The 25,249-nt window shown below is 44.2% G+C and overlaps 1 protein-coding gene across 1 annotated transcript in view; it reads left to right on the top strand.

Moving 5' to 3' along the window:
- The first annotated feature begins 319 nt into the window (after positions 1-319).
- The window catches only part of TRIM71 (tripartite motif containing 71), a 56,738-nt gene continuing 31,808 nt past the window's right edge, over positions 320-25,249 (top strand). Inside the window, exon 1 of the mRNA XM_080974659.1 lies at positions 320-2,485. Within this exon, the coding sequence (XP_080830785.1) occupies positions 1,529-2,485 (957 nt within the window). The 5' untranslated portion in view covers positions 320-1,528. The remainder of the gene's footprint in view (positions 2,486-25,249) is intronic.

Genomic DNA, 25,249 nt, shown 5'->3' with positions numbered 1-25,249 from the left:
ACCCATTCTCCAGCGCGCTGGCTCTGTTGGAATCAAATGCGTTTGGTCTCTCAATCGCGGGACCTCCATGCTGCTGCGTAACTGCTGCTAATTCAAACCCGCTGCCGGCTCTCCCTTTCTGTTTCCGTGAGTTTCTGAGGACAGAAAGCACCATTTTTATTTTTATTTTAAGAAAGAGGATTTTAAGCACACACACACCCCTCAGAAGACCACGCGAAGGGGCGTAATGACAAAGGAAATGTGATCTTGGATACTGACGAGGCTCGGGCGCGTAAAAAACACACACACACGAGAGAGGAGACGAAGAAGGGGGTGGGTGAGCGTGGGCCACTCGGATAGCATTGCAGCGCCGCTCCAATTTGCGCGAGTGAATATAATACGCCCCCCATGAATAATTCAGGCCGGCCGGCCGGGACCTGCCGCTACTGCTGCTCTCCTCCCCGGCTTTCGCCGGTCTGAGCCCGTGTGCGCCCGAGAGGACCGAGAGAGACCGCGTGGGCGGTTGCTGGGGTTTTGTGTTCTTTTTCCGGGAGATCTTAAGCGAGGACCTGATCGATGCGATCGCCCGATCTCCCCCGAGACCTGCGGAAGGCGTGGACCAAAGGCAAGACGCCAAGCTCGTTAGCGTAAGATCGCGCGCTCCGCTCCATTCATTCATTTCATTCATTCGCAACTACCCCTCCCCTCCTCTCCGCGCGCGCGCACACCATTTCTCTTTTGGGGAGCCCGCCTGCCCAGAAGCTGCTGCGCCAGCCGGATCGCCATCTCTCTCTCCTTCCAGCTTCTCCCGACATGCGGTGGCGGGGCCGGCGTGCGAGGATCGGGGCCGGCGAAGCCTGCCTGGGCAACAACTTGCGCCTTTCCCGGAGTCTCTCAAGAAAGAAGTGAACCCAAAGACCTCCCTCCCTCTTCTCCATCGACATTTCCACCACCCCCCCGGCCCAGCTCTCCCCATCTTCTGAGACCGGCGGAAAGAGGTCCTGGGTTCAGAGACTTCTTCCCCCCTCCCCATTATTTAGTTGTTGTTTTTTTCCCTGGTCAAAGGAGGAGGAAGAGGAGGAAGAATAATCGCCCGGCGACGTCCACTCCGCGCTGGATTTCAACGCGAGGGCGCCGATGCACTTTCCAGACCAGGAAAGCTTCGGTCGCCCGCCCCGCCGTCCCAGAAGCGCTGCGCCGAGAGGGAAGGAGGAAGGCGCGACGGCGGCTCGGAAACGGCTTAAGACGCAGCAGCAGCGCGCAGCCAGTCGCGGGGCGCGGCAGGGAAAGAGACCCGGGCCCTGAAGGAGCTTAAAAGAGGGCGGCGGACGGGAAAGCCAGGAGGGAGGAGAGGCCAGACCCACCGGCCCGCCAAACCCGAAAGGAGGAAGCTCGGAGCAGCGCCCTCACACCGCGCCTCCTTGATGCCACCCACCGGGGCTCGCCAAGCGGGTCTCCGCAGCTCGCCGGGGTTCATGCGGCCTCCTTGCTAGCCCGGTGCCCCTCCCTCTTCTCTCCTCCCCCGGACCCCCCCCTCCCGCAATCCCCAATGGCTTCGTTCCCCGAGTCGGATTTCCAGATCTGCCCGCTGTGCAAGGAGATGTGCGGCTCGCCGGCTCCGGTCTCGTCCAATTCGTCCACCTCGTCGTCGTCCTCGCAGACTTCCACCTCGTCTGGAGGAGGAGGGGGTGGTGGAGGAGGAGGAGGCGGCGGCGGCGGCGGGGGGTCTTCGTCGTCCTCCTCGTGCGCCCCGTCGAGGCGCCTGCACGTCCTGCCCTGCCTGCACGCCTTCTGCCGCCAGTGCCTGGAGGCGCAGCGCCACCCTGCCGCGGGGGACTCTCTCAAGCTGCGCTGCCCCATCTGCGACCAGAAGGTGGTGATCTCGGAGCCGTCGGGCATGGACGCGCTGCCCTCGTCCAACTTCCTCCTCAGCAACCTGCTCGACGTGGTCGTCGTGGCGGCCGCTGCCGAGGACCAGAAGAACAACGGGCGCCCCGGCGGACCCGGCGTCGTCGGAGGGAGCAACAGCAGCACCAACAACCGGCACCACCACCACCCTCGACAGCAGCCGGCGCCGCAGCAGCAACAGCAGCAGCAGCAGCAACACCGCGCCTCGGCCGGCGGCGGCTCGTCGCCGGGCTCCGTGGCCGGCTCGGCGTCGTCGGGGGGCGGCGGAGGCTCGTCGCTGCTGCTCCGACGGCCGCACAGCCGCCAGGGCGAGCCTCGCTGCAGCTCGTGCGACGAAGGCAACGCCGCCAGCTCGCGCTGCCTCGACTGCCAGGAGCACCTGTGCGACAACTGCGTGCGCGCCCACCAGCGCGTCCGCCTCACCAAGGACCACTTCATCGAGCGCTTCGGCCCGGGCCCGACCGCCTCCACCGGCGCCGGGCCCGCCTCGGCGGCCGCGCAGCTCGCCCTCAGCCAGCCCTACTCCGCCGCGCCTTACACCATCCTCTCCTCCGTCTTCTCCGACCGGGTCAACTACTGCCAGCACCACGACGACGAGGTGAGTGGCTCGCCTCGACTCCTTGATCCGAATCAGGCGTGCCAAATGGAATCGAGCATTTGGGGGGCGGGGGAGGGAATCCTCGCCTCACCTAATTGATCCCAAGACACCACTTGAATGGCAGTGCCTATGAACTTTTTTTTGGGGGGGGGGTTTGGCATCCTCAAATATTTTATTGGGTTAGCCCTAGGAGTTGGCTCCTGTGCCTTGATCCGAATCGCCTTGTGGGAGTGATGTTGGACCGGGTGGGGAGGCGGGGAGAGAAGCCGCCTCTGAAGTTCAACAGGGAGAGAGGAGCCGGGGCTCAAGGGGGTACTGCAAACTGCCCTCGCCTGCCCTGATGTTTGGGGCTTTGTAAGTTGCATTGGATAGAGAGCAGCTTGCAATAACGGTATTGGGTTAAATTAAGCAATAAAGTCTCTGAACCGCGTGTATTCAGCTTCTTGATCTGAGAACCCCCTCCGGAGTCCTGCCCCAAATCAGCTTCAAATGGCTGCTTGCTTTGTTCTGGGATTTTTTTGAGGTCTTTTTTTAAAACGGAAGATAATGTAACGTGGAAACGTGTTACTCTTTGCTTATATCATGTGCGGCTGTGCTCTTTCCATCCTGGGTGGAGCGATCTGAATTAAAGAGCACCTACAGAAGAGGCATATTTGAACACCGTTTTGGTTTTGCTGGTTAACAGCACTAGGTTGCATGACTTAAATTCACAGCTATTACTATATAGGACCCTGTTTCTGTACTTAACTATCAACCCGGATTTTGTTCACAAGTGTGCACTGAGAGAATCAAAGGAGACAAATTACCCTCTGATCTGCCTTGTGGTTTCTATGAAGGTGGTTCAAAGATGCTAAGGTGTAACCGATTTGTGTTAATTGGAATTATTTTTGAATCTGTGCCCATAAGAGCCTCAAGAGGAATGCTGCGAAATAAGGCGTCCCTCCTGTGCAAATTGTTGCTCTGTTAAGAATTTATAGCGGTTCTTACAAGTTCCGCTTGTCTTTTGCAGGAAATGTATACTTTTTCCGTACATTTGGCAATTCCCCTTATTGTATAGCTTCATTTATTCCTCTTGATATTGTCTTGTAGCTGTACTGAAATGGGATTTATCTTTCTATAGGGCTGTCAGTTTCCTCCCCTCCCTCCCCGCGCCTTTTAAAAGAGCGTTTGCCCTTCCTTTCCAGGACATCTGGCAACCTTAATTTCCTTTAATTCTCCCCCTTTTTACACCTACACGGTGTGCTTGCTGCTTCCAGCCCTGTTCCTGCGTCTTGCATGCTTTGTTCACGTGGAGCTGTCCACGCTTAACTGGAGTAAATCTCCATAATGCTGTACAAAGCAGTAGAGCTGCTTTGGGGGGGGGGCATGTGCTGCAGGCAAGAGAGGATGGTTCTTAAGAGCAAAACTTCGCGGGATGCTGAAGAACAAGTGATGTGTGTGTTCTGGTTGGGGGGGGCATGAATTTAACAAGTTTAACACACAGTACTGAAATCAGAATCAAGTGCGAGAGCGGACAATTGAAGCCCTGTGAACTCTGCAAACAGGACACATTTTTTCACTTTGTTGCAAGTTCCTTTTTGTGACTTCCATGTCTCTTCCCAGCATTGCAAGATTGTCTCCTGAGATGGACTAAACCTGCTCCTTCAGGATTCCCTTCCCCATTTGTTTTCTTGAAAATAGTGGTTTACATGAGCAGATAACTTTGCCAGTCTACGCTCTGCAGTTTAGACTGTGGGTTCTTAAAATGGGAATGCTACAAGTCCACAGTTATGGAAATAGGAAATAAGGCTCACCATCTCTTAGCTTGTGGATTTTGTGGAGGATTGTGGCATGCAAATAAATCTCCGAATGTGTAGCTTCTAGAAGTTTGCCAGGGTGTAATACGACCCAAGGCTGACCTATGGAACCAAATGCCTCTGAGCATATGTAAAGTTCCTTTCTCTCGCTGCTGCGTAACAGCTAGAGCTTGCACATGTGGGATATAGACAAAGGCTTACATGGTCAGAGGATGTGGTTTCAAGATGGCTTTGAAGCCCAGTCTCTCCCCCTCTCTCTCATGGTGATTCAACTTTTGCTCTTTTTCATTTTTAAACAAGACTCTTCGCTGTTTGAATTTTTCTTTAGTTAAAGAAAATATAAGTTATGTGAGTTTCTTTTGGTGTGTATGTTGTGTTGCAGCCCGCCCCCCAAATAATAATCATGCTACTTATAGAGTGTTCACAGTTTCCAAAAATATTCCTGTCACTGTTGTCTAGAGGTTGTCTCTGGGCAGGAAAAAAAATAACAAAAATAATGCAGTCACTATTGAGTTTATTTGATTGGGAAGGAAACATGAAAATGAAATGATCCTGAGATTATTGCATAACAGGAGAGGTGCTTTTGAGCTTGTTGTCTCCTCAACTTTAAGCACTGGATAATACCTAAAATCAATTTCCTGTTATAAAAATATAATGCTGTGTAGTGTGTCAAAGTTCTCACTTCTGATGATGTTGAAAAGCACCCAGTAACATGCTGTTTTGGAAGTTCCTATATTGAGTGAGATGAGAGACTTTTATGCTGCTCATGAAGAAACTTTTCTTAGAAGGATCAAACACTTAATAAAATGAAAGGAAAACATAACTTTTAGAATTGCACTCCTAATAAACTAATCATTTAAACCAAAATCTAGACCCAAATGCCCTTAAATTTGAATTCTGGCAAGCTTCCCATTAGTCACATAACATAAAATAGCAGTAGTTGGAACAAAATAAGAAAGCAAGAGCAAATTGCTATAAGTTTATTTTTATAATGCTTTAAAATTACACCTGTAGGCTGTAAGCAAGGATAGGCATATAATCACGTTGCATTAAATGTATAAATAAAAGTCTGCAGCACATTGATAATCTCAATTTAGTGCCATTTTTCCAAGTACTAGCATTTTTTTATTTATTTAAAAGAAGAGAATCGTACTTGGCATAAATCTATAGTCTAACAATTTGTTACTGTCGTAATTAAGTAGGCATTCTGATCCCCAAATAATACAATCTAGATTCTAGTAGCAACTGCATGAACTGGAAGTTCAATTTGTGAGCGGACATTCCTCATTGCGACATTCCTCTTGGTTGGCGGTAGTGCCACAGTGGAATTTTCCATTGGCTTCATTGTTAAGAAGATAGCTTGCTTCCCAGCAAACTTCTTAGCTGGTCCTGACTACTTTGGAGATAAGAGTCATGACTTGAGGACAGAGTGGGCAAAGTTTTCCCTTGATTATTGCTATGTACATGCACTACTTAGGCTTAACCCCCCCCCCCCATCTGAATGTATTTTTAAAAGGACTGGTTCTTAGCAGGGTCAAGCCTGTTCATACCAAGAAACTGGGTGACTTTTTACCATTTCTATGTGTGGTTATTTAGGGGGGGAAATGAGAAAGAATGCCTGAATTTGGTAAATAAAAGGACCGTTTAGGAAGGCTTTTTTTCAGAAAGAGTTTGAGGAAATGCAAAAATCTCCTCATTAGCACTTGGTTCTCCCACAGAGCTTTCTAATGTTTAACAAATACTCCTGTCTCTTTGTGGGCCTCTGAAGGGCATTTGGAACTTTAAATGCAAATTTTTAAGCCTGCAAAGCTCAACCAAGAATAACATTCCTTACTGCTGTAAGTATTTGGAGTATTTCTGCTGATAGTTGTTGATGTCTTCTTCCCACTTCTTCCCAGCAAATATTTTCAGTACCTTCTCAGTTTAAACTGGTTTACCTTAAAAAGGGCACACAGTAAGAAACTGGAAATACTTGTTGCTATAGCTGCATTGGGCATGTTTCTTGAATGTGAAGTTGTAACTGAACCTTAGGTTGGAAGCTTAGGTTCCAAATGATACTGAGATCTTGTACCATGCTGAAAAATTAAGTTGCATTGCATCTTGCTTTGCGTTCATGCTCCTCTTGCCTGCTTCCTGCAAAAGTCCCATTTCTGGATTTTCAGACCTTGTCTAGAATAATTGCAGCAGATAATCGGTGAATAAGTGATGTAAACTCTTGTCACTGTCATATTTTAAAGTTGCAGTCCTAAACACACTTTCTGAAGGTTATGCTCACCCACCCCCTAAATACAGTTAGATTTTTGCAGGTAAACATGTAGAGAATTTTATTTTTAAAAGAGGATTTTAACTCTGTAGTGGAAAAAACACACTTGAATGTGCTGTGTTGCATATTGAGCACAATACAAATCTGATATTAACATTCTTTAATTTTTAAGGTTGGCCTTCCCCATCTAATGTTCAAACAACCTATGATGGGCCACTGCTCCCATCACAGCTGCTATGTGGAGCCCAGTTTTTAGAATCTGTTCATTGGCAGCTGTTCACAGCATGGAGCTGACAATTAATAATAATAATAATAATAATAATAAATTTTATTTATATCCCGCCCTCCCCAGCCGAAGCTGGGCTCAGGGCGGCTAACAACACTAAAAATTCTTAACACTGACCATTTGTTGCCATGTCTTCAAGGGGCAATAGAGAGAAATTGCTTGATCAGTTTAAATACTTTGCTTATCCTGATGGACCTCCTTATCCAGAGCTAAAGGGGTGAGCTAAAACTTGGAATACTTGGGAGAATCAAAACAGCATTGGGGGAAGGAAGCATTTTCCTGTTCTACAAATGCGTCTGACGTACATCCCGTCTATCTTAAACTTTTTTTTGGAGAGAGATGACTCTGAATACCAAAAGCGAAACCCTAGAGAATGCTTGATATTGTTGAGAAAGATTACGGTAAATTCACAGCTTGTTTTCATTGTACCAAATGAACAATTGTGGAGCAAATTTTAATTAGAATTAAAAATAATAAGAATTGCAGAATTCAGCCATTAAGTTTGCAATATAGAGTAGAAAAAACCCAAACATGCTAAGGCAATTCTTCAAAATACCACAACTAAATGCCTGAGTTGGAAATATTCCTTACTTAACACTGCAGTTCTATCAGTGTCTACTCAAGATGAAAGTCTATAGAAGGCTTCTTCCCTAGTAAGTCTGTCAGAGAAGGTAACAAAAAATTGATACTAGCACAAAAGGACCAGGAATACTTTCCAAATGCTCTAGGCTTGTGACTTTTGTTGGTCTCTGTACAATGTCTGCAACTCTTCTTTACAGGGGTGTGGGTTAGAGAGTGCTGGACTACGACCTGCAATGACCCAGGTGCGAATCTCCACCCAGCTGTGGAGCTCATCAGGCAACCTTAGCCCAGGTGTGCATAATTTAGCCCTCATTCTAATTTCTCTTCCTCTGTTGTTGTAAGGATAAAATAGTGGGGAGAAGAGAGGTCACTGGAGGAAAGATGGGATATTAATGTAATAAGAAAGCCTGGCCAGTCTGCTAGAGCTTCTGTCTGTAGTACGTGACTGTTATCCACAGTGTTTCCATTTCTTACTATTTTTGTGCTTGCCAGTGGGTACGGAATAAGTATCCTTTAACAGGATACCTTTAATCCAAGGGACAAACATATTTATCTCAAGTTGTGCTGATTGCCTTGGGTAAGTTAAAAGGGAGCTTGAACAGTGAAGGTGGGGAGAGGGAGGAGGAGAATGTTGTTTATTTAAGCAGCATTCTTGCACAGTGGCTTAGCTAAATGTAGATGTGTTCTAGTTGTGGTGTCTTCAAATGCTTTTTAACTAGATTTGACAGAGCTTTGGGTCTACGCAGGGCTGTGTTTCTGTCTCAAAATAAAAACCTGAGATGTTCCCTGGAAAGACACTCTCCTGTTCTCTTCCTTTCTTGTTGGAGTGGAGTGGCAAAGAAGGGGGAATAAATTTCTTTATGGCTTGCTCTCTTGCACCCACCCTCTGATATTTTCTCATGGAAGTGTTGCATGATGGAGTTACTGTGCCAGTGTTTTGAATCTCGGGTTCCGCATTATTTTGGGCACAGACATCTCAGAAGTCCCATGCAGAATTTGTTGTGCTCCGTTTGCAGAGTTTGAATCCATGAGCATGGATTTTTATTTTTTCAGTTTTGCTATGATAACTTGTGCCACCTCCTTCATTTTTGATCAACATGTATCGCAAGGATGCCTACCCAGCACTGTTGCTTCCTGAAACAGCTTGCCATAAACCATGACGCTAGAATTTAAGAATTGTTCAAACTTTCCCCCAAGAACAAGCAAGTTTTTTAGGTAAACAACAGACTGCATGGTGCCAGCTATCATAGCAAGTGACCCCAAGAGCCACAAGAGCTAGTGAAAAAGTAACAATTTGATTATATAGAGTGTAAAACGAGAGAGTTAAACATTTCCCTCGGGCTCAAAGAGTAAGCCTCATATCTGTCTTGGTAAATCAGATTCTGAGTGAGGATCTTCCAGCGACAACATGTAGCTAAAGTTGGCTCATAGTTTCTAGTTCCTTATTTGCCTGAAAGTTTTAAAATGGAGCTTAATCAGCAAATTGAATAAGCAACTGCAGCTTGTGTCTGCACGTTCCTACCCTGTATCATGGAGCTAGGATGTAGACCAAATCTTATTTTAGAGTTCAGAGACACATAAATTTATTAAGGTGAATTAACTTTCCTGTGCTCCTAGCCTTATTTCAGATTAGTAACTGGGAACTAGTAACCAGTTTTGGCCCTGTAGTCACAGGGTCGGTTTTTAATATGCACACCAAGCCTTGTTTCTTTTCATGGTTTCTCTGTAGATTTATTCCTCACGATCATTTTTAAAAAATCGCTTAGATTTATACCCTGTCTTTCAAACACATAATCAAGGCATCTAAAATTAACATTGCAATGTGGAAGAATATTCCCACTGGAAACTTGCACCCTTTCCAAAAAATGTTTTCTTTTGCTGGGAAGCCAGGGCCTGTCCTTTGTGAATTTAACACCCATTGTGATATTTCTACTTAACTCTAGGTTATGCTATTTCTCCTCTATACTCTCTTTTTAATCCTCTTTTTAGATGGGTACTACATGGTGCTGTGGGTTAAACCACAGAACCTAGGGCTTGCTGATCAGAAGGTTGGTTGTTTGAATCCCCGCAACAGGGTGAGCTCCCGTTGCTTGGTCCCTGCTCCTGCCCACCTAGCAGTTCGAAGTCAAAGTGCAAGTAGATAAATAGGAACCGCTCCTGCGGGAAGGTAAACGGCATTTCTGTGCGCTGCTCTGGTTCGCCAGAAGCAGCTTAGTCATGCTGGCCACATGACCCGGAAGCTGTACGCCGGCTCCCTCGGCCAATAAAGCGAGATGAGCGCCGCAACCCCAGAGTCGGCCACGACTGAACCTAATGGTCAGGGGTCCCTTTACCTTTACATTGGATGCAGAACTTAATTTCTGGAGAAAAGTTGGCTGAACTGTGAAAGAGAAGATTAAAAGGTTTACACTGCTTGTATATCCTTGGGCAGCCTGCTGGGCTCCCAGCTATTTTGGACTACAACTCCCATCATCCCTCAGCTAACATGTGTGCTGGCTGGGGCTGATGGAAAGGTAAAGGTAAAGGACCCCTGACAGTTAAGTCCAGTCTCGGACGACTCTGGGGTTGCGACGCCCATCTTGTTTTACAGGCCGAGGGAGCTGGTGTTTGTCCACAGACAGTTTTTCCGGGTCATGTGGCCAGCATGACATAAGCCGCTTCTGGTGCAACGGAACACTGAAACCAGAGCAGCACACAGAAACGCCATTTACCTTCCTGCCAGAGTGGTATCTATTTATCTACTTGCACTTTTTGGTGTGCTTTCAAACTGCTAGGTTGGCAGGAGCTGGGACTGAGCAACGGGAGCTCACCCCATTGCGGGGATTCGAACCTCCGACCTTCTGATCGGCAAGCCCAAGAGGCCCAGTGGTTTAGACCACAGCGCCACCCATGGCTGATGGAAATGTAGTTCAAAACAGCTGCAGAGCACCAGGCTGTGCTAGAATATTTTTCAGGTTCTGCATATAAATGGTGTTTTTAGTGTGAAAGAGGCGGAGTTGGTAGCATTGCTGCCACCTCTTCTTGGTCCTAGAGTGACGGGGGAAGAGGCAGCTGTAAATAATGCCACAGCTTTCTGGGAAAAATGGAAGTAGGCTGCATGGAGGAGGAAGGATGTATTTTCAAAGATGCATGCTAGCAAAGTTTGCTGTCTAGCTTCATAAAAGAAGGGATCTCATTTGAACACAGCCCGTTGTGTTAAATACAGCCGTACTTTGGTTTTCAAGCAGCTTAGTTCTCAAACGTTTTGGCTCCTGAACGTCGCAAACCCGGAAGTGACTGTTCTGGTTTGCAAACTACTTTTGGAAGCTAAACGTCCAACGGGGGCTTCCACAGCTTCCGATGGGCTGCAGAGCTTCCTGCAATCAATCAAAAGCCACACTTTGGTTTCTGAACATTTTGGAAGTCAAATGGACTTCCAGAACGGATTTCGTTCAACTTCCAAGGTACGACTGTATTGGAAATGAGTTAGTATCATTTTTATTGTGGGATGCTCTGTTAGTCTTGGCCATATGCCATTTCTTCTTCTTTTTTTGCTTTCCCCATGCTCTTCATTGTGTTGCTTTAGATTGCAGTGTGAACTCCCAATAATGTCCAGGCTCTCATATGTCCCATATAAGCATTAGCTTTATGCTATTCCTGAGGTGAAAAAGCTGGCATGTTTTCTGAGGTATAAAGGAGCAAAAATCGGTCAGAAACATATAAAAGTCCCGATGGCAGCAGGGATTAGGGCAAAATATTGTGTATTGCTTGGATTTTGCAACCTGTTTAATTTTATCTGTGTCAGATATCCATTTCAGCTGTCTTACACGCACTTCATCAAATACCTTGTGCAAAACCCCTGTTGTGTGCCAATTCTTGAGAAAAGCTGTACTCTCAGAATGACATGGATTTTCGTTCTTCTAGCCTTCCCTTAAAAATGAGAAACAGAAGTGAGTTCTCTCTGTGTGTTTTTTAAAACAATGGAAGCTCTCCTCTTCGCGTACTTCCTGGAATGTATATATCCCTGCTTGGACCAGAGCCGTTGTGACCTTTTAAACTTATGAATGGACTGGCTCAAGCATCTTCGCTGAAATTGTGCCTCTTGAATGTATGCTAATTGCACTAAAACAAGTATTGCGATGGGTTGGCTCCCAGCTCCCTGCACCTTTTGATGTGTAGCTGGCTTTAATGTTACCTTGTACTGTATTCTGATCCTGCCTCATGCAACACTATAAGTTCATAGCAAGAGAGCTTAGTTCCTGAACAAACAAACAAAAAGCTTGAAATTGTGAATAAGTTTGCTGCTGTGTCACCTTGGTATCTTGTGTATACTTCCACAATCTAAATGTCTGCCATCTTAACTGTGTACTAAGTGGAAACCCGGAAGCTGCATTTCCTTAGAAAGTTAAGTAGTGGCAATGATGAATACCAGTGGTTGTCAAATGCATCCAGTTATGTTGCACGTGTGAATTTTGAGGTGGGGGTGGGGCAATGAGATTTTTTAAAAGCTGTAGTTCTTCTTAGGGACTTGAACAGAAGAGGAAGGAAACATTGATCTAGATCAGGGGCCAGCAGACTTTCAGCAGGGGGCCAGTCCACTGTCCCTGAGACTTTGTGGGAGGCGGACAGTTTTTTTTTGGGAGGGGGGAATGAACGAATTCCTACGCCCCACAAATAACCCAAAGATGCATTTTAAATAAAAGGACACATTCTACTCATGTAAAAACACCAGGCAGGCCCCACAAACAGCTCAGAGAGGCATTTTAAATAAAAGGGCACATTCTACTCATGTAAAAACACGCTGATTCCCAGATGTCCGCGGGCCAGATTTAGAAGGCAATTGGGCCAGATCCGACCCCTGGGCCTTAGTTTGCCTACCCATGATCTAGATGTATGTAGTTCTGGTAGAACCAATTCTAATTCTAAGCTTGCACATGCTGGTTAGATTTCCCTCCCAACCCCCTGTCCTTCTGTAGGTTGATTATTTGACCTTAGCAGATGGTAAGATTTCTAACTTTTAACATAGGGCGAGGAATAGAAAAACCAATAAAAAGTATCTTTCATTATGCAAAGTATCATTCCATTAAAATATCTATATGTCGGGAGCATTGCATTTCCAGAGTCAATATTGTCAATATTGCGTTAAAATGAAATACTGTGTGCCAATCAGTTTTGTGTTGGCAGCAACCACCAATCAGTAATGTGCAGTGGGTGCTTCTCCTGTAGAGGCAATTCAGTCAGAAGGATATTCTGTGCCAGAAACTTTGAAAAGTTTCAGACGGGACATTTCCCAGCCCTACCAGGTGAAGTCTGCAATTGAGCATGTACTCTGCCACTCAAGCTTAAGGGGAAGGGAGTGGATTTGGTTCTGTTGTCCTCCGTGGACTGTGTGGAAAAAGCGAGCCAAATAGGTGGAGATGTATTTCCTCCCTGTTATCAAAGCTTTTGTGTAGAAAAGAGGGGAGACTCTTTCAATGAAAGTTGCGTTTGTGCTGAAGCTGGCAACACCCAGCCAATAAACACTGTTTTGGAGAAGTGTGAGGGACGTGGGTGGTGCTGTGGGTTAAACCACTGAGCCTAGGACTTGCCGATCAGAAGGTCGGCGGTTCGAATCCCCGCGACGGGGTGAGCTCCCATTGCTCAGTCCCTGCTCCTGCCAACCTAGCAGTTCGAAAGCACATCAAAGTGCAAGTAGATAAATAAGAACCGCTCCGGCGGGAAGGTAAACGGCGTTTCCGTGCGCTGCTCTGGTTCGCCAGAAGCGGCTTAGTCATGCTGGCCACATGACCTGGAAGCTTTATCGGCCAATAAAGCGAGATGAGTGCCACAACCCCAGAGTCGGTCACGACTGGACCTAATGGTCAGGGGTCCCTTTACCTTTTATACTGGCAACATCTCCTGGATTGAATCCTCCTCTCTGTATTTTCTGTGTTGTTGCAGATTTGTTGATTAACCTGAAGATCTCTTCTCCTCGACTTCATCTTAGAATGGAGATGAATATTTGAGGAGGTGAATTTTGGTGTGTTGGCTTCCTGATCTTGGCTTCTAATGGCTTTTGGCTCCTCCCATCCTATCCCTGATCTCCTACACTCCATATTAAGAACAGTGAATGCTGCTTTCCCAATGGCTAATGCAGTCCTTGTTAGGCTGTTGTGGACCTGGCATGTTCTAAATCCGGTTATTGCACTATTTTGGAAAGTTTTTACATAGCAAGATAGTGGAGCCTCATATAAGGGCAACTTGTAACCCTACTCATCTCCACAATGGTTCTTGTGCCTTTTTACAAGCACTCAAGAAATTCCAGGTTCACTCCCACCCCCAGCCCCTTTCCAAGCTACAACTTTGGATTTACACAGATATAGTGCAAGCGGGAAATGACCGATATAAATGCCTGGGATAGAAAGCCATTGATTGGGCTTATTGAGAGATACCACCTTCCTTTCAAGTAGACTGTGAAGGACACCTCTCTTACACGTGCCTTTTGAAGCAAATGCTGATCCTGCTTACATTAGATTTAAAAGTTAATCATCCTTCTCCTAGAAGTACATAGGCTGATTTTCTCCCCTCTGCTCCCCCTTTAAAAAAAGGGAACAAATTGATAGCATTAACAAGTATTGACAGTTTTAGACCTGTAGACTTGAGTTCTGCTGGCATGCTTGCTTGGGAGGTGACTCAGCTGACTGGATGATTATTCTTACCCCCCGCCTTGCATTTACTGTGAAGATTATGCAAACTCAGACTGGTTAAGTTCAGGTATTTATGAGCCTTTATCATTCTTGATACCAGTTTCTAACTGGGAATGCAACATACTTCCTCATCACTCTTTGAATACAGACCTGATCTTGCCTGTCTGAATAAAAGAAGCAATTTGGGATCATTTTTAAAGAAGATTTTATTGCCGTTTAGTCAATGTTTGGCATGTGTGTTGACATGAAGAAGTAAGCTCTTCAGAAAGGTGTGCGTTTTCTAATGGCAGACTGCGTGCATAAGCATTTATTTAGGAAACTTATAAAATGTATATAAACTACACTTCAGGATAAGCTTCTTTGGTGGCACATGCAGCGATAATACAGTTAAACTAGCTTTCATTATACTCTAGTAAAAATCACCAGCCTTCTGGGAGCAAAATTGCATGTTTCTGGTAGCGACTAAAGCTCCCTCCCAAACTCTCCCCTCCCAAGACCCTGGTGTGAGGAATACAGTGGTACCTTGGGTTACATACGCTCCAGGTTACATACGCTTCAGGTTACAGACTCCGCTAACCCAGAAATATTACCTCGGGTTAAGAACTTTGCTTCAGGATGAGAACAGAAATTGTGCTCCAGCGGCACGGCAGCAGCAGGAGGCCCCATTAACTAAAGTGGTGCTTCAGGTTAAGAACAATTTCAGGTTAAGAACAGACCTCCGGAATGAATTAAGTACTTAACCTGAGGTACCACTGTACAGTGAACTCCCACAGTACAGTGGCTTACCTTGCTTTTTGCTGGAGTTCTGGCCTGTGTTAGGAAGCAATCCAAATGTTTTACTGACTTTTCTATTAAAAATGGTTGGGATCTACTCAAAGAGAATGCTGGGGCTAATATATTAACCAACAGAATTATTGTGTGTATGGGTACATGACCATATGCCATGTGCAGCCACGATCACAGAAATGGCAGCGTCTCTGAACACCAATGGTTAACACTGTTTCTCTGCATGGCCATTTATTTAGAAAATCTTCACTCCACACCCTTCCATTGTGGCCAGAAGGCTCATGGTGGCTTAACACAAATTTTCACCAAAAACACAAAGGAACACTTTAAAAATACTTGCCATGCTGCAAATATACACAACTGTTTCATACATGAATACACATATTGTAACAATCCATACTAAATATTTTATAGGAAACTTGTACAAACACTAATTTAGCAACTTATCTTCAATCCAGTAATTGTATTGAATGCTACATGGTGTATTTGTTATGCTTTTACATTTTAATGTGACAAATATTGTCACAAGTCCCCACGTTCCACAAAATGGCTCATATGTACTATCTTGATCAGTCGTCAGTTTCAGCAGCGATAACAACTCTTGAGCGTGCTTTTGAGGGGTCTCTTATTCTATTTCAAAAATAGCATCAAAAATTGCTACTGTAAAGCTTTCAACAGCCACAGAGATGCTTATAAAACACCTAAGCAGGAAATTGGCCTATTAAAACCACTCAACCCAACAGGCCCAATGTCTGCTGCAACAAAAATATCTTGTTCAGACAATGGAAGGTCGAGAGGGTGCCAAACAAGCTTTCAGGTGAAGGGAATTCCAGCGTTTGGGCACAGCCACAGAGAAGGCCTCTTCCTGTAGCTTTTTCCTGCATCCCAAGGATGCTTCTGGCACCCTTAAGAGTTCAGTGTGCCCATGGATTCAGATGCACATGGCTTAAAATTAAATAACTACCTGGCCACTTGCTTGGCAGTGCACATATGAATTGGCCCTTCTTTCTGAGTTAGGAGGTTGCTTTGAATAAAGCTAAGGAAACAATTTTTGCTACTATTTTTTAATTAAAAATGCAGAACCAAGTGTATAACAAAACCACAGAAAATGTTCATGAAATATTGAAGCAGAGACAAAGAGGGGGGGGGCAGAGACATCAGTAATACATTCCTGATTTTTTATATAATAGAAATTATAGCAAGGCTATAAAACAACCCATTGACATGGATCATAGCTGTCAACGTTTTCCCTTTTTTAAGGGAAATTCTCTTATTCCAAATAGGATTCCTCGCAAGAAAAGGGAAACGTTGACAGCTATGACATGGATTATCCCTTATTTTCCAGGGAGATGAGCAGCATTTCCAGCAAACCTTAGTTCATGAAGCTCTGCATGTATTTCTACTTTTTTATTATTATTATCCACAGGCATTTATAAGTCCAGGGGGCAGGTGGAGATTGGTATGATTTCATTGTTTATGTTAATAATGCAGAACATAACCAACCAAAAAGTAATTTGTCCTCTCCCCCCCTTTTTTTTACCTCTAGCAGTTCTTAGTTTATACATCTATTTTTTTTTCCTAGTAGGGTTGGTTGCTAGGCAAACCATTATTAGCTAAGAGGAATGAGTCCTGATAAACCAAAAGCGATAAATCTGACTTTAGATTTGTCCCCCAAAAAGTGTGTTTTGGAAAGCTGCAGATCTTTGTGCTAAAAATTGCATTCATGTTATCTGAAGCTAGGTTAAGAATTGCTAGATACTAGACTAGAGAGATCTTATGGGCATATAACATAGTCTATTGGTATTCAAGATTATGCTTCATTACATTAGCAGAGAAACTTGTTTGGAGAAGTCAGGTGACATTCTTAGCTTGATCCAGTTGTGTGTCCTTTTTAAATCTCCCCACTCCGAAAACCAACAACGTACAATAATCACAGCATATAGCTAAACAGTATATGTGCATCTCTAAGAAAATGGGCAACAGAAGAGGGACCACACCCAACATTAGAAACCTAAATAAAATGGAACTTTCAGGGCCAGCACAGTCTGACTCTCCTCTCAGCAATGGATATTCAAACAAGAAGCTGTGAAAAGCAAGGGTATGTTATTCTAATGTTAGACGTTCAGGAGTGCAGTAAGATATGTGTAAAATGAGAGAGCAAATAGGATAATGATGGGCTCCATGAGTTCAAGAATTATTATAACGAATGAGTACCGGTGTTGGTTAAATTGTAAGACCCAATCCTGGAATATTTTACTTTTTACTTACTGAGACAAAATGGGACCTGGCCCTCGTGAGTGAGTATAGTTTGGGAGGGGGGGTAGTCCTCTCTAACACAGCCTTGTATTCCCAAGACGGTCAACAGATGCACTTATTGGGGTAGTTGGGTATTGTGAGCCAGTCCAGGACCCATCCTGTTGATGATCTACACAGAATTAATCATTTCCTTTGACCTTCTGCTCCCTTTTCTAGCTGTTGCATTGATCATTGTTGTTTAGTACTCCGGCTTGCTGCCTGCTTTCCTTTTGTGGAGAGAACTGGAGAAATTATTTAAGACCCTTCATTGTCTACCTCAGATATTTGTAGCGAAGTACTTTTTGGCCACTCTGCCTTACCTTTTGCATCCCAAATGTTTCAGTTGCTTCTCGGAGGATGCTTCCCTTAAATTTCAACGTTGAATAATTCTCATCTGAAACATCTCAATATTTTAAAAATTGCGTTTTTGCTCTGTTGACACCAAGATAGGCTGCCTGTCGCTATTGATAAGAGGCAAAGCTGGTAAAGCAACATTGCTGTTTAGCAAGAAACAGAGGGATTAAACTCTTCGAAAATTGTTTCAGTCTAGCATGATTTTAAAGAAATCTTGCACATGATATTATTTTCCATTTGAAGAGCTTTATCTTAGTAAGAGGGGAGAAATGTATAACAGTATTCTAGCTTGATCTATTTTGAGCTCGGTTCAGGCAACCTGCTGCGTATAGTTCATATATTGTACAAAGTGGAACTCAACATATGAAGTTCATAGCTTCAGAACTCAAATGTCTCTTGCTGCTGAACTAGCAGTGATGCCCCGCTTCCACAATTCCAGTGGTCTACCAGCAAATTCAGCTGTGTGTGTTTTGTAAAAGCTCCAGCATACCAGCGATAACATAATTATCAATATATTTTATTGACAAATTCAAAAGTTAACAAATTTAATTTAATCCTCTTGGAATTGCTGGTGCTTGCATGTTTTTGGATGCTTTACTTGTTACTCCACAGCAGGAAGTGTTATGGTGTGAGTAGAAAATTCAACTCTTGCCAGATTGCCACCAGAAAATTGCATGGGCCACTTCTTGCAAAATCAAAGGTCAACACCACGCCATGGTGGCAGCTGGGAAACTAATGATTTAATGCTGCCTTGACCTTTGACTTCCTAGTCCGTTTGAATATGACCCAGTGTTTTAATTTCCCAGTACTGCTGGGCCCTGGGCTTTTGTTTCTTTCCAGATGTATCTTGCACCTCGAGGCTTGTTACTAAATTAAAGATGCCCCACCCCATGCCAGAAAAACCTTTAAACTTGAAAGGGACAAACAGATTGGGTGTTCTGTGTTTTTGTTCACTAGGGATGAATAGATAGCAATAATAAACACACAAGCTTGATGCAATATACAAAACTCATGACTAGGCAGTCTTGACCTGATGATCACAGACATCGGGTGCTCCTAGACAATCTGGGTTTTTTTAATTTTAATTTTGAGATTTTAAGTGTTTTCTTCCGGGCAGGATGAAACTTGCAACCAAATCATCCACATTTCCCATTTTAAATTTTCCAACAAATCACTTCACTTTCAAATAGAAGCTTTTCAAGGAAAGTGAGAGAGAGGTTTTCTACTGAATAAAATGTTAGTTATTACACTTTTATCCCACGGTGGTTGTGCACAAAATTTTCCCCAGTTCACGACAAACACATAAGGTAGGAAGATTGGGCCAATCCCTATCTTTCAGCCTAAGATTAAACTTATCGAGCTTCGTTCTTAATTGTATCTCTGTGTTTTGAATGGTGCCTTGGATTGTATTCATTTGTAATTTGTGTATTATGTCAGCACCTTGCTGCTCTGATTAATGAATGAAGAAGAGTAAGAGATAAATGGAAGTTATTGTGGCTCTGTCTTTCTGCAGTTATGGGTCACACAGCATTGGGGACTGGGTTGTGGGCAGCAGCTGTGGGGAGCCAAGACCAAAGAGCCCCTTAGGATCAAAGGACAAACCAAAAGCCAGAATCAAGGGGGAAGAGGTTGGAAACGACGGTGGAGGGGCATGCAAGAGCTGGAGAGGACTTGGTTGCTCAGGCAAGGGTCAGCCAGGAAAGGAAGTTCTTTAAATTATTTCCTGCATAGAAGGATTCAGTAGTCGAGTTTGAAGGATTCCTAACTGCAAAGGTATTACAGCTCAGACACTCACCATAAGGGGCAGATTTCAGCAGCTCCTGCCAGCCAGCTTGACTTCATACACACTGTATGCACCTCCAAATAATCCTGGGAACTGTAGTTTGCCTCTCACAGAGCTACGGTGCTATACAGCCTTAACAAACTACAGTTCCTATGATACTCTGGAGATGATGATGACAACTTGTGATTTAAATGTATGGCGTGTGCGCCACTCATATGAAAGTTACAGACACTACTTTCCTTAGAATATCTTCATTGATCTTGCACTATCACACCTCCCAAATTAATCCACCCTCTTTTGCCGACTGTTTCCTTAGCTTGCTGGCATTGTTCAAATTACTTATTATCCAGATTCCTACCTTGGGCAGTCAAAAGGGCTCCACACCAGCTTATCTTCAGAAATATGCTGTGTCGGGCTTTTCCAGACCACTTGCTATCTGAGAGAGAATCGTGGCACTTTATACACACAATGTTCACCGCCACAGCAACAAAGGTCTAAGGTTACTAGCAAGCCGGAACATATCCTCAAAATGTCCTGATTCTGCTCTCTAATCAACCCACTTTTAAAGAAGCAGCATTCTCTCCTTCCATACATTGTCGTCTTCCTTATGGGACACGGGTGGCACTGTGGTCTAAACCACTAAGCCTCTGGTGCTTGCTGATCAGAAGGTCGGTGGTTCGAATCCCTCAACGGGTGAGCTCCCATTGCTGTCTCAGCTCCTGCCAACCTAACAATTTGAAAGCATGCCAGTGCAAGTAGATAAATAGGTACCACTGTGGTGGGAAAGTAAATGGCGTTTCCTGTGCGCTTTGGTTTCTGTCACGGTGTTCTGTCGTGGTTTAGTCATGCTAGCCACATGACCCGGAAAGCTGCCTGTGGACAAAGGCCGGCTCCCTCTGCCTGAAAGTGAGATGAGTGCCGTAACCCCATAGTCGCCTTTGACTGGACTTAACCATCCAGGGGTCCCTTTACCTTTTACCTCTTCCTTAAGCCCTATTTAGGCAGTGTGTGTGCCAGCCCAGTTCCTCCACCCCAAAATTTCCTACATTGCGATGGAACACCTGAAGACATAGACCCAGTTTGTGCACGGGTGGGGCTAACACAGGTAGCACCATGCCCCTTCCTCGGACACAATTCCAGAAGATTCCTAAGGTAGAACATCAAAAAGAAGCTACCCATCATAGTGTTATTGTATATAAATCTCGATATTACTGGTATTCTTTACCTTCTGCTGATCACATAACTAAATTATCAATGAAGCAAGACAAAAGTAAAAAAAAAAAGGCACAGTTATTTTAAATTAAAATATGGATACCACCCACTTATGAATTTCCCTCCCTAAATTCTGAGTGATAAATGCAAATTAGATGCTTTTATTACTGCTTAGTTACTCCTAAACTAAGGGAAGCTTAGCTTTTAGCAGTGTTAGAAATAGAGATACAAAAAGCTAGGCGCTAAATGGGACCTTAAACCAAGTTTATGGGCGCAACAACAGAATGTCTAGGTGCTTTTTAAATATGACAAGAATACAAAGCTGAAAATGAATGAACTGCAGCTAAAACATTATGTTCATTTTTCACATGGTCTAGTCCTTACCCTGCCCACCCCTCTAATATTCTTAAGAGGGTCTCTTCTCCAGTCTTCAGAGAGTAGCTGGAAGTGGGCAGAAAAAGGCCCTCCTTCCCTTCCACTCTGCAGTTTTAACCCAAAATCTTAGGTGCAGTTCTGTACCCAAAGCTCAGAAAAGGTTTGCGCCTATGAAATTCCCTGTCGCATAATGTGCCCAGAAGAATGGGAGTTTTGAACATTGGCCTTCGGAGATGAGAATGTGCTGCTTTCCACTCTATAAGTAACTTTGAATATAAAGAGAGAGAGAGAGAGAATAAATATTTGTTAATCTAGCTGCTGAAGGGATGGAAATTCAAAGGGCATAGAAAACCAGACATGGAGATGTGTGTAGCTAGGTAGGTGTAAGAAGGAAAATTCTCTTTTTAGCTCAAAACCACACAAGTGAGCCTTGCAGGATCAGCCCAAAGGCCAGTCTAGCATTCTGTTCCACACAGTGGCCAACTATATACAAATGGAAAGCCCACATGCGGGATACAAGGGCAGTAGCAGCCCCCCCTCTGTTCCCAGCAGCTGTTAATTTTAAGGCAAGCTGCATCCCAACTTGGAGGTTGTGCATCTTATAGACATCTTGACTACTGTACTGAAAGCCTCCGGGTAAGCATGTGCTTAGGCATGGTTGTTTTGCTTGGGTATGTGACATTTGGGACACTTACTTAATACGTAATTGCAGGCAAGATCTTAATGGGAGCAAGACCGCTTGCCACCATAGGGGGATGTGAAATGTCAAAAAACGGATCATCTTGGGGGCAATAATCATATCGAGTGGGACTTTGCTGATGCAGAGAATCCCATTTGCTCCATGCCAGAGCAAGGCTATTTCACTTGAAAATGTTGTGTGGGAGATACTGGTTATCGTTTGAATTTGATTTTTACTGGACTTCTGACCCGTAAGGCTGGATGGAAGAATTGTGACTTTATATATGTTGTAATTCAGTGGCTGTAGAAATAAACTATAGAAGAGGGAACCTGCTCCTGAATTCGTAAGTGTGTGTGTTAGGAAGAAGATTGCTTAGGAAGATATATATTCGGGCGGGGGGTGGGGGGTGTAAGAGAGAGAGAGAGAGAGATTTTCTACAACATGCATAAAGAAGAGTTGTGGCAACATTACATATTTTGTTAAGTGTAAATGGAGGGGAAATGAGTGGGGGGAAATCAGAATATATAGTTAATGTGGATTGTCACAATGTTTGTGTACTCTTGGTTGCAGTTTACCGTGCTTTTCCATGTATAAGGCTATGTTTTTTTAAAAAAAAAAATCATGCTAAAAATTGGGGGTCGTTCTTATACATGGGTAGTGCATAGGGTGGACGTTTGATTGGTTGCTGCTGTGCTGTGCATGTTATTGGTTGCTGCATCAAAGGGTGGTGTTGATTGGCTGACATTATGGCAGCTGGGCGGGCGATTGGCAGCTTCTGCTGGTGATGGGGCAGACAGAAGGCGGATTTAGTGATGTGTGTGGGTGAGCGATATTCGGCGATCCCCCCTAAAAAAAAGCTCAACAACTCTGTGCCATCTCTCTCCCCCCCCCCCATTTTCTTAAATTTGAATTTAATACATGGGGGGCATCTTATATAGACAGAAAAGTACAGTATGTCGATGGAGGCAGGGCCAGTTCTTTCCTTTCCTCTTTAAAACAGAAAAGAAAAGATGAAGGCATTGGGGCTTTATTTTGTGAGGTAGTTGTACTCTTATTCTGTAATGCCTGCTGCTGAATTCCCTATTTTTCGCTCTATAAGACGCACCAGACGCACAAGACGCACCTAGTTTTTGGAGGAGGAAAACAAGAAAAAAAATATTCTGAATCTCAGAAGCCAGAACAGCAAGAGGGATCGCTGCGCAGTGAAAGCAGCGATCCCTCTTGCTGTTCTGGCTTCTGGGATAGCTGAGCAGCCTGCATTCGCCCCATAAGACGCACACACATTTCCCCTTACTTTTTAGGAGGGAAAAAGTGAGTCTTATAGAGCAAAAAATACGGTAATTCTGTTGTGTGTGAGGGAGGGAGGGGGAGGCTACAGTTGCACAATACAGTGGTACCTTGGGTTACAGACGCTTCAGGTTACAGACTCTGCTAACCCAGAAATAGTACCTCGGGTTAAGAACTTTACCTCAGGATAAGAACAGAAATCATGCGGCGGCAGCGGGAGGCCCCATTAGCTAAAGTGGTACCTCAGGTTAAGAACAAACCTCCGGAACGAATTAAGTACGTAACCAGAGGTACCACTGTACTGTGGGGAACGCACTCTGCACAAGAATGCTTGCCAGAAACGTACATGTCAGAGGCTACCTGTTTTATAGTGCATCTGAACAGCGTTTTCCATCTGACATGGTGAATGGGTGTGGAGCAGAAACACAGAGCGTTTGGGCAGAGTTGACCTATGCATGCCTTAGCTATACGTACAGGGATTGGTAGTTGAGGTGTGCCTCAGGACCCTTTCGAGGCGTTTCGTTTTTGTTCCACACTGGTAAAGAAAAGGTACGGAAGAATACCTTGTGCCCATACCTTGTGTAAAAGGTTTATTTCTTTCTTTCTGCTTTTGAGGTTTTATTACAGTCAAATGGTGTATATATCTTGTGACGTAAATAAATAAATAAATAAATAAAAATATATCTAGTTAACAACCCCTTCTGCTGCATGGCAAAGCACTTCTAAAACTCCAAGATTAGTTTGTATCTTATGAGAAGACCTTACTGGAGGCATAGAACTCTTCTGCAATTCTCCGCAGTGTGATGAGACCAGGAGAAATGAAAACACTTAGTAACTTTAGTAAAAGAAGGCTGTAATTTAAATCACAGTTCCTTTACTTGCATTAGTTTGCATTAGCACTAATTAGTTGCAGAAGTTGGTTACATTATTGCCATGATATTTTAAAATGTGAAGACCTTAGTGTTAGTCAGCATGCAGTCGTATCCCGTTTAAAAGATGCTACCTATAGCTGTCAACTTTTCCCTTTTCTTGCGAGGAATCCTATTTGGAATAAGGGAATTTCCCTTTTAAAAAGGGAAACGTTGACAGCTATGATACTACCTCACCGCTAAGGTGATTCTGGATTTGGTTTGTTTGTCCGAAGGGAAAATTACTAGAAATGTTGAGATTAATGTTTGAACGGTGTTTGAAATTAGCCAGGCGTATTTTGCACCTGGCTATCTGCCTCTTGCGGCCAAGTAAAGATGCCTGGGCAGCAGGATGGTGTCAGACATCTCCATCAACTGGAGCTGCGTGCCTGGGACTCACTGGATCTTGACTGTTTTCAGCTAGTGTTAGAAACTGGGATAGAGAAGCTAGGAGCCAAATGGCTTCAGGGACCTGGGTTGTGGGCGCCAAAACAGAATGTCCACTCACCACCGGGGGTTGGGGGGTTGGCAACACTTTTTATTATTATTTTGGTAAGCATGAACTAATACGCAATTCACATACGTGACCTATTGTTAATATCACATTTTTAGCAGAAATTGTTAATACGTGTTTAGTTTGGTGTTTGCAATGAAAATAGTGGTACCATGCTTCAGTTTTCAAAACATTCTACTCTTTATTGTATAAGCCTTTAACATATTGCTTATCCTTAACATATTCGTTGAGGCTTCAAAGCACATACATTTCAGTAATCCTTGAGTGTCAGACAGGTGCAAAAAATGGCACCCAGACCTTTTTGACGTGCTCGCAAATGGAGAATCTTTAGGCGCAAAATGCGCTAATTTTGAACCCTGGTTTTCACACAGTAATACCATGTTCTGTAGAATTCTATGAGTTATATTTTATCTGCACGACCAGAATGAATCTCAGCAACCAAATTACTTTTTCTTTGCAGCCTGAGCAGGAGCAGTGAACGTTATAGCTAATAGTTGTAGCTTGTCTTCACTTACTCCACCCCACTGCCCTGCTCACAGTTGTGAAACATATTCTTACCGTTGTAAATGGTCCATGTCACCATTAAGAAACAGGTAGGAATAGGTCAGTACATACGTGGACTGTCTTCCACATACCAACTGACTTTTCTTCTTTAAGTTCTCAAAAGTTATTAACCTAGCTCAAGGTTGCCATCTGAACTAGCCAGATAATCCATCACGGTCAGTGCATCACTTGAAAAATAAGACGTTAGAGCCGTCTTGCCCCAAAATGGCAACTAGACTTTCTGTTTTGGGCACTGTAACCTTTGTTTAAGGAGCCATTTGGTGCCTATCTTTTATACAGTATCTGAATTTCTAACACCGATGTGTGAAAAGCGGCGATAAGAGAATAAGTAGAGTGAAGAAAGTTAGTGTATTTTATGGTGAGAACACACTTACTGAGAATTAACTTCCCTTCTACTTCATTATAATTTAATATC

Source organism: Podarcis pityusensis, assembly GCF_964106645.2.
Source record: "Podarcis pityusensis genome assembly, chromosome: 12".
NCBI classification, from domain to species: domain Eukaryota; kingdom Metazoa; phylum Chordata; class Lepidosauria; order Squamata; family Lacertidae; genus Podarcis; species Podarcis pityusensis.
The sequence above is the reverse complement of the archived record's forward strand: the minus strand, read 5'-3'. Positions and strand labels throughout refer to the sequence as shown.